At 41.0% G+C, this 17,152-nt stretch overlaps 1 protein-coding gene across 2 annotated transcripts; it reads left to right on the top strand.

Annotated features, from left to right (window-relative positions):
• The first annotated feature begins 28 nt into the window (after positions 1-28).
• On the top strand, positions 29-17,058 carry rnf2 (ring finger protein 2). 2 transcript variants are annotated; one of them, XM_068737722.1, is made up of 9 exons: positions 29-76; positions 4,283-4,379; positions 5,341-5,501; positions 8,311-8,393; positions 11,241-11,373; positions 11,458-11,557; positions 11,861-12,033; positions 12,687-12,876; positions 13,116-17,058. In XM_068737722.1, exons 2-9 carry the CDS (start codon positions 4,293-4,295, stop codon positions 13,215-13,217), a joined length of 1,029 nt encoding a protein of 342 aa, XP_068593823.1. In that variant the 5' UTR covers positions 29-76; positions 4,283-4,292; the 3' UTR covers positions 13,218-17,058. The 2 variants fall into 2 exon arrangements, with proteins under 2 accessions (XP_068593823.1, XP_068593822.1); XM_068737721.1 differs by having other exon boundaries at positions 4,283-4,378; positions 5,334-5,501.
• Positions 17,059-17,152: the final 94 nt, after the last annotated feature.

Consider the following 17,152-nt stretch of genomic DNA (forward strand, 5'->3'; position numbering starts at 1 on the left):
TTGCTTCATATACATCCGCCATATTGCCTTCGCCGAAACGCGCTGGCTGGATCGACTCGTACCCTCAACTGAAAATGTAAGTACAGAAACAATACAATTTCAAGCAAGCTAGGACTATATTGTTTTTACGTCTGCAATTCTGTATCAATGTCCGTTTTCTTACAAGCTTGCGTCTGTTTAAACGTGGGGAATACGATTAAACCAGCATTTAGCTCACCTCAGGAGATTGGTGCGTCGGGTCTTTCTCTGTTGTTGTTTTCACCTCTGTCACAGACACAAATTACATTCACCATTCCCTCGCCATAATTCAACAATAAGCTTTTTGTATCATTACCTGTAATATTTAAATGGACACAACTGAACTGCGCCGCACGCCTGTGCAGTCTGTGTCTTCGGCTTATGTGCCTCTAACGGCATCGTAACGAAGAATAGCTAGCTTCAATTATAGCTAGTTAGCATTAGCCGTGCCCCATAGATTTTACATGAAATCTGTGCGCGGGGTCTATCTATTAACTGCAACTGATTAGCTAGTATTAATAAGATGGACTGAATCCAGTGTTTAAGTATAGCTACCTCTGGTCGTGTGCTAGCTAATAACTTCTAACGTTGACGTTTCTACTAACAATCATTGAGAACATTTATCTGGTTTGCGTCCATTATTCTAACACATTTGGGTTTGTTTGTTTACATGCATTGCTGATTGTGGTAACGTTACAGAGAATTAACACGCTGCAGTTAAGACGTCCTAAGGTTCATGTCTCCGTTTTTTTAATACATTTTAAAGCATGTATCTGCATCAGGTGTTTGTTTTTAGTATCAGTATTGTATATGGACTACTCTCACCTCTTGTCTGTCACATTAGACAGCATGGCCACACAACTACAGCAATCTGAGGGGAGAATAGACATTCAGGTTTCTTGGCTCATCTTTTAGTCTTTTCTAAAGGCTGTTAAGTGGGCATGTAACACATAGCCCATCGGGCCCAACACCCATTGTGGGTTACCCCTGGTTGGCTTGAGAATATATTTTGGTCAGGAATTCAAGCAATGCACCATCCAACGGTCTCAGGTGGCATTGACAAAAAGGCTAAAACTATTCTTTGAATTGGCAACTGAAGTGAATTTAGATGAATCAAGACAGATGCTAGTCCTAATGGCCCTCGCTTTGTTTTGGGAGAATTATTTTGTCCAACTCTTCTTTGGGGCGATTGGAACCCACGAAGATCTGTCCTGGGTAATGAGGAATATTTAATGGCAGGGATTTCCCTTAGAGCCGTTTAAAGCTGTAGTAAATGGTTAAAAAACGTTTAAAATCTAAGTAACAAATTAAATTTGATATAAATATCCTTAATAGAAGTAAACTCTGTTTTGATATGAAAATTCCCTTTTTGATGTCTTTTACTTGTTGCTGTGGATTTTCTTTACTTTTAGAAATCAGCGCAAATACCCTATAGGTAGACACAGAAAAAATGTATAATGTCATCCAATGCCATAGCCAAGTTAGCCATACATTTAACAAGGCCCCAATTAGTGGTCTAATGGACCACTGTCGATCCGTGATCCATATAGATCACGGATCTACACGGTTCGGCACACACAAGAACTGCAGATTAATTATGCAGTTTAAAATTAACCGTCGCAGTTTTTCTGTAAAATATGAGATCGGGTCATCATTTTTGCTTTTCTAGTATCCGATCTCTGATAATGTTACATTGTAAACAACCAGTCTGTGTTTAAGTTGACAAGAGAATAAAGGTTCTGTTCAGTTACATTATGATGCGTTCAGGTGCAGAGTAACCCCCTCATAAACGTTTGTGGCTGCAAGAACATTTCCTCTGGTGATGTAGTTTTTTATTTTCTTCACAATTTATTAACAAATGCCTGTTTATGAAAGCATGGTGGTTGCAATAGACTGAGTATTTTATGTAGGCCTTATATCTAGGTGAATTAAAATGTATTAGAAAAGTAGTCCTGCTCTAAAAAGAGAAAAATACATGTTTACAGTTAAAAATAAAAACCTGGAGGAGAAATTAAACAGACCAGGGTGGAACTATGGAGTTATATTTATTTCACATTCATTTCATTTAGCCTATTAAACAAATGTAGCATTTACTGTGTTTCGATAGGAATACACAGGACCTGCCTTAATTGAAACAGAAGGAGAAGCAGTCAGCAGGTTCCATTTATGCAGAGCAGTTTCATTTTCAAAGGCAGGTTTCTCTTTAGTTCTTTCTTTTCTTCTGTCTGCAGGGTTTTAGCTCTCTAAAGAGAACAAAGTCATTAATAAATCAAATCACAACAGACATTTAGTGATAAAGAGGTAAATCAAAGCATTAAAGGAGTAGCCCAAGGATGCACACACAATGTCTTTGGTCAAAAAGAAAGAAAAAAGGGAGTAAGGCAGCATATATACAATCCTTCCTCGCGTCCTCTCTCCAGTGATCTGGAAATTGTTCTCCCTCTGCCACCGTGGAGCATCTTCCAATCCCTTAAATGCATCTTGAGGAAAGAGGAGGCGTCTGGAGGAGTTTAAAGTGAGGAAACGGCGACGTATCCTTTGTGGAAGTCTTGTCGGCAACCGCGACATAAAAGAATGACAACATAGCCGGAATGATCTCAAACCATGGCGGGACTCTACAAATGCAACTCATCATCATAACGTTGTAATTTACCATAGCCCAATCCTTTTTTTATGACGATAGGAACCGAAACGTGAGTTTTGTGATCCGTTGCACCCTTATAAAGCCGCATTTAAAACCAGGAAAAGACAGCACTAACTATCTGCCCTTTCCATATGTTTAAAGGAATACTTCACCCTTAAACTGACCATTTGTAACCTCTTTCAATTAGATCTGCTCACCCTGTGTTACCTTGATGAAATGAAAAGTCAGGTGAAAAGTCTTGATGAATTCAAGTAAATGGATGCCGGGTTTTAAAACAACAAAACTATAAAAAATCTGTTTACAAACTTAAAACCGGCTATAATTTCCCATATGATATTAATTTTGATATACTGCCATAGTGTAGAATGGCCAAGAAGAACACTATGGCCGGGTTAACACAACAATTATTAACCAACAACTAACTCGTTAACAGTATTAAACACTATGAAAAACATCAATTTGTGACACTGACAATTTGTAAAGCTAGTGTGCATTCACAAATTTACACCGTCAAACAGCATGCTGGATAATGTTATTGCTCAGGGGTCACTAATAGGCAGACCACAGTCCAGATCCGGACCCAGACACCGTTGTATCCGGACCCAGGACCTAAAACTAATAGATAATTGAGAATTATAATTATAGAATTATTTTGACAGAGGGCTTCTATTTTAACCAGCGCAGCTTTTCCAGCATTTACGGCACTTGTTCAGCGGTGCAGGAAACTAAATCACATCACGTGATGCAGCTCAGCCAATCAAATATGGGTATTCTGACACGTTTCCTGACTCGAGTTAGATTTACACACAGAGGGGAGACGAGGAAGGAGAATGAAGAGCAGGAGAATTATTACGTGAGTCAGAGAAGTTATTTCACATGACGTTCACCAAAGAGAGAAAAGTGGTCAGAGAGACCAGAGCCTTTAACCAAGAATGAACAGACTCTTATAGTTAAGATATATTATGAGTACTTTATTTGATTTGACAGTTGTTGACTACACAGAGACGACGTTACTACTACTAGGCTTCTTGAATGTATATATGGCACCAAATAGTGCAAGTTAGATATTATTGTAATGTTCTGGACCTTTGCACAAGGAGATTTTCTCAATCTGGACCTTTTTGGAGTTTGAATTGAATACCCCTGGTATAGCTGTTAAACAGCAACACCAACAGTTCAGACATTGCATGAAAAGGGGTTTCCCAGGGGCTCTGGATATGACAGGAAAATCAGTGGTGGAGCCATTTTACACACGCAATAACAATCAACCTATAAGGATATGATCCCAATAACACCAGTCAACAAAATCTTTGGATCAACGACCAAAACACTGGATTTGAGGTGACAATATTTCAGCCAAACTGTAATCCCAACATTATACAATACTAAAAAAAAAAAAAAAAAAAAAAAAAAAAGACTTATGTATTATTATTATTATTATTATTATTATCATTATTATTATTATTATGTACTCTGTATCCGCGATTACTCAAATGTAAGTAACTGGACTTGGTCTGAAAAATTGTTTTATAGGTGCATCCCTACATGCAATCAACACAAAAGGTAATCATTACATCTTAGGTTTGCTAGAAAGTCTGATTTATTTTGTGTGTGTTTCAGTGCTGCAGTGATGACTCAGACAGTTCAGACCAACGGGGTTCAGCCCCTCAGTAAGACCTGGGAGCTGAGTCTGTATGAGCTCCAGAGAACCCCACAGGTAACAATTCATAGGATTTCACTTCATTCACAGTGTGTCCAAAGGTGTTTCTGCCATACAAATATGGCAGAAACACCATAATATATAAAAAATACATGTTTTATTCATGTTTGCAGATTTATGTTTGCAGATTTAATAGAGATACTTATAAGATTCTGAATTTATTCACATCTTCCAAAAATCTATTTGTTAAATTGTTTAGTTTTATCAAAAAACCAAGATACTGATGAAACATAATCCTTCACACAAGGACTTGCAATTAATATTCTAAATTCAAGTATGAATGGGAAAGATTACATTTGAATATGAAAATGCATTTCAGATTTTGATAGATAAAAAGCAGCACTACCACGGACAAAAGAACCAGAACCAGTTTTACAGTGTTATTTAGCCTACAATTTATTTATGAAATAATTTTATTTAATGTTTTTAACATTCTTATTTTTTGTATAACTTGCTCTTGTTATTCTCTTGTCACTGAGAATTGAGAAATACTAAAACCCTTGTGTTTTTGCACGTTTAGCATGAATAAATGTTACCTTTTGCCTTTGTGTGTTTACATTTCAATTATTAGATTTTTTTTCATATATTAAAACTCTTTAATCCTAATCACACTTTACTCTGCTTTCATGCCATAACTTGCCACACTGCCTTTATTGGCGCACAGTGGACCGGTGTAGATCAAATTAGGAGACCCCTATGTACTGAATCGATTTTGAATTGAAATCAAATGGTGAGATACCAAAAGATTCACACCACTGATCAATTCATATCAGATGATGGGAGGACTTTGCCTGTAAATTGAACATTGAGGTGTGCAATATCTCAAATGGTGACTCTTCAGTTGCCTGGGTTATAGGATTTTGAGGACCTTTACCTAAAATCATCAACAGAGCTTGTACTCATCGATGTATCTTTGTGTGTACTAACCTTCATTTTGATCTGTTCCATACTGGCACAGGAGGCTATAACAGATGGACTGGAAATTGCAGTGTCGCCAAGGTCCTTGCACAGCGAACTCATGTGTCCTATCTGTCTGGACATGTTGAAGAACACGATGACAACCAAAGAGTGTCTGCACCGCTTCTGCGCTGATTGTATCATCACAGCTCTAAGATCTGGGTACGTTTGACCATGCAGTAGAACGCGTTGTTGTTTAATGGATATGTCCATCACGTCTGTCTAAAATCAGTACTCGCATATCCAAATGTGCATTAGAAGCACTCTGTGTTTCCCACAGGATTTTGTAAGACTATGCTGGGCTGACCTTAGACCCTCCTAGGGGGTAGACGGAGTCCATGTTTCAGCTCAGCATAGATTGCATGAGTTGTGGCGAGATACAGCAGTGTGTGCACTGGCAGTTCCGTTTGCGTTTAGCCCATGGTTTTTCGAGATGATCTCCGTCCAGACTACAACGCCTGAAAACTAATATCACGTGCACGCGGGTGGGGCCGGTGTAAACAGGAAGTAGATTGGTTGCTCAAAGCCGCTCATGACTTCAGACGGCCGCTCCGTAGGTCTGATAACCCCGCTGGACTCGCCGCTCACTGATCGCTCCAATAACAGCTGCTTCCTCCGCAATTCCCAATTCCTAATTCCTAATTCTGCGTGGACGTATTAATTTGCTTTCACTGCCAACGATGCTGACTTACCTGTTTGATATGTGGCGAGAAATGTAATGTAGAAAGCAGGGATGTGCGGTCAGGGGAGACGGGTGAGGCAGAGCCTCCCCTGTCATCATGAAAAGTGAAAAACAAATAATGATGAAATAAAATAAAAATATATATTTATCTACTGATCTATGCTATAAATGTAATTTCTGTATTCCAATCATTTCAAGCATTTTTATAATCAAAATTGCTGAATTAGCGCATGTCCTGTTCAAACAGAGGAGACATGTGAGGTGAGGGAGTGACGAGCTGTGCCTCACCTCAGATTGTGAATCCCTCACTAACTGGTTTGAGCGCGTGCCTTTTGCTTTCTCATTGTTTGTCGCCACTTATTTATTGTATTTGTAGACACTTTTATTGTATGTCCTTTCTTTACATAGAATATGTAATGTATTTCACGTCTGTGTAGAACATATTTAGTGTTGCTGATCTGACAGAAACCGCAGTGAAAAAGCACAGAGAGGCAAACACTACTCTGCCTCAAAGAAGAGGGTGTGCGAGAGCCCACGGGTCGGGTTTATGCTTGTTCTGTCGTTGCTCTTCTTCAACACTTCTCTTCTTCTTATATTTTGCTTTGACCACAAAAAATGTAAGATTCTATATCCAAGCTTAAAAATGTCTCAAAAAACAAGGAAATATGACCAAATCAACAGCAATTCAACCTCGGACAGGTAAAGTAACCTTTTATGTGTTTGTTGTTCTCTTTATACATCCATGGTTGTTACGCAGATTATCGCGGAATCTCGCGTTTTTTGTGGGTGGTGCCCGCGAGCGCTCCGCTTCTGAAACGCTCTCGGTGGGGCAGATCACGCCGCACACGCTCCCGGTGGAATCAAATATGTACTTTACCTATGTGTGTGTAAATAATGCTGATATGAAAAACGACCAGTAGTCAATGTGCAAGCTGCCAATTGAACGGTGATTTAAGCTTCTCTATTGGGTCCATGTATTTGTAAATCTGACTTATATAGTGTCAGTGCCTCACCAGCCACGAACCTCACCGCACGTCAAGAACAAGCACACAGCATATACTGAAAGGTATCACGCTGGAGATGAGCGAAAAAGAGCGATTTCTCAACTGCTGCAGCAAACTGAGCAAGGTTTTTTCTCCTCTTCATAAGAGTTTGATATTGTTGTAACAGTTGAAGTAGCAACATGTCAAGAATTGTCTTTATTCTTGTTATATAATTTCATAAATGCAACAAACTATAGTTTTTGTGTGTGTGTGTGTGTGTGTGTGTGTGTGTGTGTGTGTGTGTGTGTGTGTGTATATATAATATAATTATAACACTTTATAAGATGTAATATCAAATAGCTTTTGCGGCTCCAGACAAAATTAATTGGTGGAAAATAGGGAAAAATGGCTCTGTGGATAGTAAAGGTTGCAGACCCCTGGGTTAGCCAAACACACCATTCAAAACAATAAAAGTGAGCCGCCGGTATGCAGCATCATGTCTACCGTAGTTCTGATTGCTATCAGCCAAAACGGCGTCCATTCCGTTAGCTGTTAGCCAGACACACTACACACTTATTTATTCCCCGTTGTGGGCACAGAGGAGCAGATGGCAGCTCAGAGATGCACTCAGCTGTGTTATCACTAGCAGCCAGGCTAGAGTAGTGAGCAGTCAGCTGGTGGTAAATGGCAGTATAAAACGGCCAATACAAGTTGTTGTGGGAAACTGAGTCACCACAACCATGAGACGTCCTTGAGCATGCAGCCTCAACTGGACAACCAAAATATTATGCAGTCTGCTGCAGAGGAATGCAAACTTAGCGGGGGGTGATCTGTACCGATCTCGGATCAACTGTGGTCCGTTGCACCACTACTTGTAATGTGTGCTCTTAAGACCCCTAATGTAGCCTCAAGAACCTCGGGCATATTTAGGTTTGACTAGTGTTTCACAGGCTCTCCGTAACTGCATTGTTTGATTTTAAAGTTCAGTGTGTAGGAGTAAGGGGGTTTACCGGTTGGCAGAAATATAATATTTATAACTATGTTTTTATTAGTGTATAGTCACTTGAGAAACTGAGAAACATGTTTCCGTTACCTTAGAATGAGCCCTTTATGTCTGCATAGCAGAAGGCCACCGTAGTTTGGACAGGGAGGAGTGTGCTACTAAGTCTTACACGCTGCTCCTTTAAACGTATCTAGACAGAAATTATAATGCATTTGTAATGTGTTGCATTAATAATGGTCCCCATTGTTGCATTGGCACTGTTGAATGTTTCCTAATGTCTGTCTGTCGTCCCTGTGTTTCCAGTAATAAAGAGTGTCCTACCTGTCGTAAGAAGCTGGTCTCCAAGAGGTCGCTGCGTCCGGACCCTAACTTTGATGCCCTCATTAGTAAGTAACCACAAGACTGTCATGGAAATTCTGTCAAATCACGAGACGCCAACACAAAATAGAAGCAGATACCGATTGATTTGAAGATTATTAGAAGTGCTGGTTCTAATAATCTTGCTATCGCATTTTTGAGGGACATGGTCAGTGGGCTCCAAAGTGCCTCATAAACGCTCACCGGGTTTGGGATAAGTTCCTTTAATGAACCTTTTGAAACTCCTCCTGGGGGATTTTACAGATCCGTTTCAAATGTGGTCAGCAGAACCTGAAAACCTTCTCAATGGGTAATTGTGAAGCTTTTGGGTTTGCGTGGAGGAAGTCAGCTGTATGTGACAAAGATCCTTCGATTTACATGGAATTTCCATGGTATGGTCAACACATGATGTACATCAACATGGCGTTATGATTAGTGTGTGTTCTCTAGCCACGTAGTAAACACAGAAGGTGATACAAACTTTGCAATCCGTCGTTTCCAGCTCCACACACTCGTCGTCGACATAACGTCGAAGTTACCGGCCCGCCAGTACCCTGGACATGCACAATGTGCGAGGGCCCATTCATTGCTGCTTGCAGCTTTGATTGAGATTGTTAGCGATCCATAATAAAAGGAGACGGACTCTCTGTTGGCTAAACAACCTGACCTTTAGAGTTTTCTAGAGAAATAGAAATGTACTGTCATTGGTTGGCACATCTCACCCTATACAACCAGATGTGTTCAATTAAAATACATGGAGATCCAGTTATAGAAAATTTCTATCTTGCGTTATGATTCAATGCCATATTTATGGAGGTAGCAGCTTAGATTGTTTGTCCTCTGTGCCTTCACCTGAAGTCAAAAGACTCGTAGTGCTGCTTTTGATAATCGCCACAGAACATACAGTCGGGTCCATAAGTATTTGGACACAAATAATTTTGCTTATTTACACAACCCCAATGGATTTGAAACTAATCAGTCAATATGTGGTTGAAGTGTAGACTTTCAGCTTTAATTCAATGTCTAAAACAAAAAAATCACAATGACCGTTTAGGAATTACATAATTCTGAATATAATCATTATTTTTAATGACTGCCTGAAATCTGGCTCCATAAACATCACCAACAACGATGAGTTTCCTCCCTTGAGATGCTTTGCCAGACCTTCTACTACAGCCTCCTTCAGCTGCTGCTTGTTTGTGGGTCTTTCTGCTTCAGTTCTATCTTCAGTAAGTGAAAAGCTGCTCACTTAGGTTGACATCAGGTGACTGACTTTGCCAATTGAAGAATATTCCATTCCTTTGCCATAAGAAGCTCTTGGGTTGTGTTCACATTATCTTTTGGGTCATAATCCATCTGCACTGTGAAGCGCCATCCAATCAGTTTTGCAGCGTTTGTCTTAATCTGAACAGATAGTTCAGCCCTAAACACCTCAGAACTCATCCTGCTGCTTCTATCAGCTGTGACATCATCAATGAACACCAGTGACACAGTCCCATTGGCAGCCATACATGCCCATCCATAGCACTGCCTCCACCATGTTAAACAGATGATGTGGTACGCTTTGGATCATGAGCCGTTCTTTTCCTTCTCCACACTTTTCTCTCTCCATCATTCTGGTACAAGTTCATCTTGGTTTCATCGGTCCATAGAGTCTTGTTCTGAAACTGGTCGGTCTGTTTCAGATGTTTTCTCTTAAAGTCTAATGAGGCCTTCCTGTTCTTCAGTGTCACCAGTGGTTTGCACCTTGTTGTAAACCTTCTGTAATTAGATTCATGAAGGCGTCTCTTGATTGTAGACTTTAACAATGGAACGCCTACCTCCTCCATAGTGTTCTTGACTTCAGTAGATGTTATGAAGGGGTTTTCTTCACCACGGTACACCAATTTAACCTAATAATGACCTCCTTCACTTGCATTGACACCTTTTTGGTCCGCATGCTGAGAGTTCCATGGAACTACCAACTGCAAAAATAACATTTTGAATCCTATTGTTGGCATCATAATTCATGAAATAGTGACAGAATAGGCCACATCTGGCCAGGAAACCGTTTGTCAGACAATTGTCCAATTACTTTTGAGCCTCTGAAAATGTGGGTGGCTGTGTAGAAATGGCTGTAATTCCTAAACAGTCATTGTGATTTTTTTGTTTTAGACATTGAATTAAAGCTGAAAGTCTACACTTCAACCACATATTGACTGCTTAGTTTCAAATCCATTAGAGTTGTGTAAATAAGCAAAATTAGAAAAGTTGTGTCACAGTCCAAATACTGATGGACCTGACTGTATGAACATATGAGGTATACTGGTTGTGTGTGTGTGTGTGTGTGTGTGTGTGTGTGTGTGTGTGTGTGTGTGTGTGTGTGTGTGTGTGTGTCGCAATGCTTATTAGAATGCACAGATTTGATTGGCTGAGTAGTATCATGTGAGATGATTTACAACAAATGCAATTAGTCTGTGGGTTTGCAGGTTGTAAAGGCTACAAAAGTGGTGCATGTGAAAATAGAAACGCTCTTTCAAAATGTAATAATTCCCAAGAATTTAGCAAATATAGGTCCGTGGTCCAGATAGGACACCGTCCACTATAGACCTTTAGATCAAAGACTATTCACATCAGTACATATGTATGTAAGGCCCTCGTAGAAATACCTTCTTTGGACGTGTGGAGACTTTGGGGTCCTCCACACAGCTTTGTCTCATTTGAGACACATCAGACCCTTTGTTGGGACCTGATGAAAAGGTTAAATTATAAAAAAAACAGCCAACTCAGATAGTTATCAACTTCACTTTTATAACAACGACACAAAAAATCTGGGTGAACTGAAAATTGTCTAAATATTCCAGAACTTATTTTTATATTCATTTATCCCATTTCAGGCAAGATTTATCCGAGCCGTGACGAATACGAAGCCCACCAAGAGAGAGTCTTGGCTCGCATCAGCAAACACAACAACCAGCAAGCCCTGTCCCACAGCATAGAGGAGGGGCTGAAGATACAGGCTATGACACGGTGAACAGCACTCTCAACACACACCAGCACTGCAAATACAAACGTAAAGCTGTCCCTCTAACACATGCCGTTTGTTTCTGTCAGACTGCAGCGCGGTAAGAGACACACAGTGGAGAACGGTAGCGGAGCGGAGGACAACGGAGACTCCTCCCACTGTAGCAACGCTTCTGTCCACAGCAACCAGGTATGTTGCTACGTATGTTGTTTCAATTATCAATCGTGTACATCGTATGGATGCATTTTGTGTCAAACCTCAGACACACTGCTGGGAGTCGGTTGTAATTTGTGTCCAGTGAAAATATTGGTTTGGAGTGGTTGTGTTGTTGTGCCCAGACCAGTGTAATGATGAGGAGATATTGTGAGACACACACACACTGCTGTGAATGACAGGGAAGCGTGCTAAATATGTGAATATAAGCACACATCCGGGATGACACTTTGTCCTGCTGTGTTATGTCATGGTAACAATGCTGTGCTTTTCTCCAAGGAGGCAGGTCCGAGCATTAAGCGCACCAAGACCAGTGACGACAGCGGTTTGGACATGGACAACGCTGCGGAGAACGGGGGCGGGGACTCTGTGATTGAAGGTGGTGCCAGCGAAATAGAACTGGTGTTCAGGCCACACCCTACCCTGATGGACAAGGACGACGGTCAAAACAGGTAGCGTCGCACACGTACAGCTCGCATTACAGCTTTTGCTTGTGTCACATATAAAATACATCTCTGAAGAAACCGAAAGCTGAGATAACCTTTACAGTATACGGTGAAAAGTAGAGCAGCTAAAGCATGGCATTTATATTTGCTGTTGCTGTGAGTTCTGCTCCACAGAACATGTTTCCAGTACAGTTTGTACTTTTAATTTTTAGTGCACAGTTTGGAGGCTGCAGAAGATTCAGTGTAAGTCCACAAACCAAATGTGTACATGGCTTTGGACGGTAAATCATGTGGTCTTCATGACAAGGACTTCATGGTACGGCTCTCAGCAAAGGTAGACCGTGACAGTGATCTATCGAGGGCTGGCAGCAGCAAAGCTGTCTGTGTGGACACCACATGCACGTGAGCCGTAGTAGTACAGTATCTACTGTGTGGCTGCGACAGGTTCTTCAAGTGGAACGGCAGTAGCCTGTCATGATGTAGTTCATCAGGTGTTGTTTCTCACTCGTCCTCAAATGTGTGTCATTTCCCAGCTGATCCAATCAATGAGTCAAAACTGTGATCTGATCTGAACCGTGAGTTTTGTGAACTGTTACAATGTAACATCAGCTGTGCCGACCTGCTCATTTACACGTGTGTATTCATGTGTGCGTCTTCAGTGTGGAGTTTGTCCCTCGCTACATCAAGACGTCCGGTAACGCCACAGTGGACCACCTGTCTAAATACCTGGCTGTCCGATTGGCTCTGGAGGAGCTGAGAAGAAACGCGGAGGCCAGTCCTGTAAATGTGGAGGCAGCTTCAGAGAAGCAGTACACCATCTACATACCTACTGCTGGGAACCAGTTCACTGTGAGTGCACACACACACACACACACACACACACACACACACACACACACACACACACACACACACACACACACACACACACACACGGAGCACCATCTATACTGCAAAACCTACACTTACCCATCGTGATGGGTGACATCATTTTTTCCCAGTCTGTACTATTGCAGATGCAGTCTTCCCTAAGCAGTACTTTGCCCTTTTGTTCTGATCAGATGTGTGTTCCTAAACTCTGTCCACAGGTTCTGAACGGTTCCTTCTCCCTGGAGCTGGTCAGCGAGAAGTACTGGAAGGTGAACAAACCCATGGAGCTCTACTTTGCTCCGACTAAAGAACACAAGTAGACACACAAGAAAACATGCACGCAGACACACACATACACACACACACACACACACACACTTATACTGGTAGGAAGTTAACATATGGACTTGACTACACCTGCACACACACAAACGAGAAGAGGGGAATGTGTGTCAGAAGGAGATGAGAGGGGTTGGTTAAACCCTCAAAAGGACTCTTGTAAAAAGAAAAAAACAATGTTGTTTTATATTCTCTGTATCTTTCTCTGTGTCTCTTTCTATTTTTCTCTCAGTAGAAGGTAGCAGATCAGCACAGCAGCCAGCAGGTTAACTGGAGCGATAATGGGCTGTTAATGGTATTTGTAGATTCTCTCCAACACCAGGGTCTGTTCAGTCTTTCTTACAGCATCAGACATTTAGGACCACATTGTCAAAATTGGACTGCATCTCCAAAAACAGCATAATACAATGTAGAATACACTCGCCAACAGCAGCTGCCCGTAGACATGTACCACATGTGTCGACTGTACACGGTCATTTCATATGAGTCTCTATGTAAGGAAGCAAAGATTGAATCTTTATTTGCTTTGAATATTTGACATTTGAATCTTCTGTCTGAATTTGTGAACCCTAAAATGTTTTTGAAATGAAACCGTTTGAAATTAGCTACTTGATATTTTCAAGAGGGGAATTCAGACCATATAAATTCAGACAGGTTTTTCGAGGTATATATTTTATGTTCTAAATTAAATAATAATTTGTGATTCATTATTTTAAAGTAGGTTTTAGTTGCTTGTGAAATTGGAAATTATTAGTGCATTGTCTTTGCTTCCATAGACGACCCTCTAAACTGATATCGGACCGTTTAATTGGAGCCACCCGGCACAGTGTGACATGCTGTTAGTGTTGAACCATATGTTAAACTACCACTAGAGAAAAATGTTCTTTCATACTGACCAACTTGACACGGTATGACCAGCTGTGGGCAGTGCAAGCTTATCCAATTGCATCTACATAGTAATATGAAGCTACAAAGATTGCCTCAGGCAAATATTCTTTTTCTTTTTTGTTAGGTTTTTTGATAATATTGTAAGTAACTATTTTTTTTTTTTTAACACGTCTTTCAAATTAAACTAGAGAATGGTGAAAATGTGAATGGCTGCAACGTTTTTGTGAGGGAAGGCTTCTGTCTGTAACTGAATCACTGTAACATGGATGGAGCTCTGGTCGCTCTTTTGACTCTGACTCTACCAGCATGAACACAAGCTAACCGTCCAGCTGCACCGTCAGCAGGGCTGCTCTTTCCTTTGTTCGTGTGAAACGTGTACAGCAGAAATAAGTCGAGTCATTGAGGAAAAAGTGAATTGTGATGGAGAAGCTTGTAGCTGTTGTCTTGATCTGTTGCCTGTAGAAACAAACTGTCCTCTGATATCTGTGGCTTGTTCTTTTATAAATGTCTTTTGTAACATGGAGAGGAGTGTGTTGGGTTGGGAAGATATGTTTGCAGCACCACGGACAGTTAGACCATTAAAGTATTCACCATCGCCCCAAACCTGCTCTCTGCTGCTCGGCCACCGCTGGCTGGGAGGGGACGGTCACCGGATCCTTCTGTTGCCGTCACTTCTTGGATGTAAAGAATGACGTCTTCATATGCAGCTCAGACATTCATTCATCGCAGAATACATGATGCTGCTTTTTTTTTTGTTTTGTTATTTCAGACACATGACGGGGGAATCTGTGTCTTTAGTTTCTGCTGTGACTTATTTCACAGTGAGATGCGTAGAGTAGTTGAGCGGTGAACAGTTACAAGAGGACTGCTAAAAAGTGGCCGCGCTTAAAGATCAGCGCTGTACGGAGCTACAGAGGACTTCTGGACACACACACACACACACACACACACACACACACACACACACACCTCCATCACCTGTTGGATCTGGAGGAGGTGGAAGGGAAACTTTGCAGATTTGAAAAAGAAGATCACCAAAGTTTCCCTTGAATAAGTTCGACCTTACTTCTGGAAATGAAAACGTTTTTTTGCCCACTTACATCCAAACACACATTTCTTCCTTTCTTTCTCCTTTAGCTCATTTTAGCTACTACCTTCAACAATATGATGATATCTCCTTTGATTGGATTGATTTTTGTAAACGCCCCTATGTGCAGGATGAGTCCTAAAACATTTGAAAGTCTAACTTCTGTTTCACTGGGTGTTTAATACTCTGTGTTTTAGTCTCTGTGTAGCTAACGGAGGGGTCAGAGTATTACAAGGATATGAATCCTGCAGATTAAGTGAATGAGTGAATGTAGAAACTAAACATGTTTGTACTATAAATGTCCCGTTTGGTTGATGCCTTTTTTCGCTCTGCATCTCATTTGGTACACAGGACGAACCACAACCATTGCACGAAAACATGCATGATTCAAACGTGACTCTTTTTAACCGGCCTCGCTGTTTGTGGACAAGAGGATGCACCATTTAGGAAAAACATGGAGAAAAGTAAAGTTTGCATGTATGAATCTCCTTACTGTTACGCAAAGAGCGTGCCAGTTGATGTAATTTGTGTGCACGATCGCGGCTGCTGCTCACGGCCTTCGGAGGCAGACGCACTAATCATGAGTCAATGGATGAATTGATGAGTTTGTTGAAATGCTTGCTTTGGCAGCCCGTACCAGGTGTAGAAGAAGCCTTCATCACAGCCCGTCTACACTTGTGGACACCAGGGCTGATTCTCACTGCTGTAACAAAAAACGTGATTTATTGTTCCACCGAAAGCTGGAAACCTTTTCCTTTCTTGTCATTTATTTGATCCATGAGTCATGACGCCTGCAGCGGTTGAGGGGCAGTGTCAGCTGGGGGTTGGAGGGACGACTAGGTTTTCATGTGAACAATATTCAGTCAAGTGACCTGATAATCAGCGCACACCATTGTCCCAATCATGGATACATCTTTCACTACGTTAAATAAATAGAGCCCATCTAAGAATGCCACAGTATTCAATTACATTCAGGACAGTGCAGTCGGAGTTTGTGAGAATGTATTTGATGACATCATCTTAATGCTTGGTCCATATTAGATTTTTGTGGAGCTTTTAATGGCATCTCATGGTCTTCATCTTCAGATGAATTTTGCTCAGTTGTCTGTTAAAAAGACTGAGCAGTGAGTAATGATGATAAAATAAACTATTATTTTATCATCATCACTCTCCCTGTTAATGTGCCAATCAAGCCTATTGATGTAATGAGAGTGTAGCTGACTCACCATGAGGGACGCCACAAACTGAAGACTGCATCAGAGTTCTAGCTTTGGGAAAGAGAAAGCGGTAAGTTCCACAAACTGGACTGCCCTGATAGGCTTGTGTCAAAGGTCAACAGCTGGAACCGTGTGTGTGTGTGTGTGTGTGTGTGTGTGTGTGTGTGTGTGTGTGTGTGTGTGTGTGTGTGTGTGTGTGTGTGTGTGTGTGTGTGTGTGAGTGAGCGAGCGAGCGAGCGGCTGTTGCTTATGTTGTCGCTGTCTGGTTAATAAATTGCAAAAAATGACTTGATAGCATCTTGGGTGGGATCATGGACTCCTGTCACTTCCTCTCTATCACCTATTATACAATGATTCAAAACAACCATATTGAACTGAATTTGTAATAAGAGTAGAGGTGTTGTCAAGTTGGATTAAAAAAAGGAGGGAAGACACTAACGCGACTTTGGGACACAAACCGGCCTCCTGGTTCTAAGTGCTGTTTGTTTGACCCGTCCTGGACTCTAAGATGGCTCCTGTGGTTTTCATCTCCATTTGTGCTTCTCTGTAAAATGTGATCGTTTCCTTTTATAGTTTATCACTATGTACTTGTTATACATTTATATTAAAACATGAGCCTACAGTTGAGAATTGTTTGTTCATACGAAACGGTATACTACAAAGTTTAATCAAAATGATTAATTACTGTACTTTAAATTCCTACATGGAACTTCGAATTTGTGTT

This window comes from Cebidichthys violaceus, unplaced genomic scaffold (genome assembly GCF_023349555.1).
Source record: "Cebidichthys violaceus isolate CVI_PGR_0920_01 unplaced genomic scaffold, fCebVio1.0.p SCAF_8, whole genome shotgun sequence".
In the NCBI taxonomy this organism is placed as follows: domain Eukaryota; kingdom Metazoa; phylum Chordata; class Actinopteri; order Perciformes; family Stichaeidae; genus Cebidichthys; species Cebidichthys violaceus.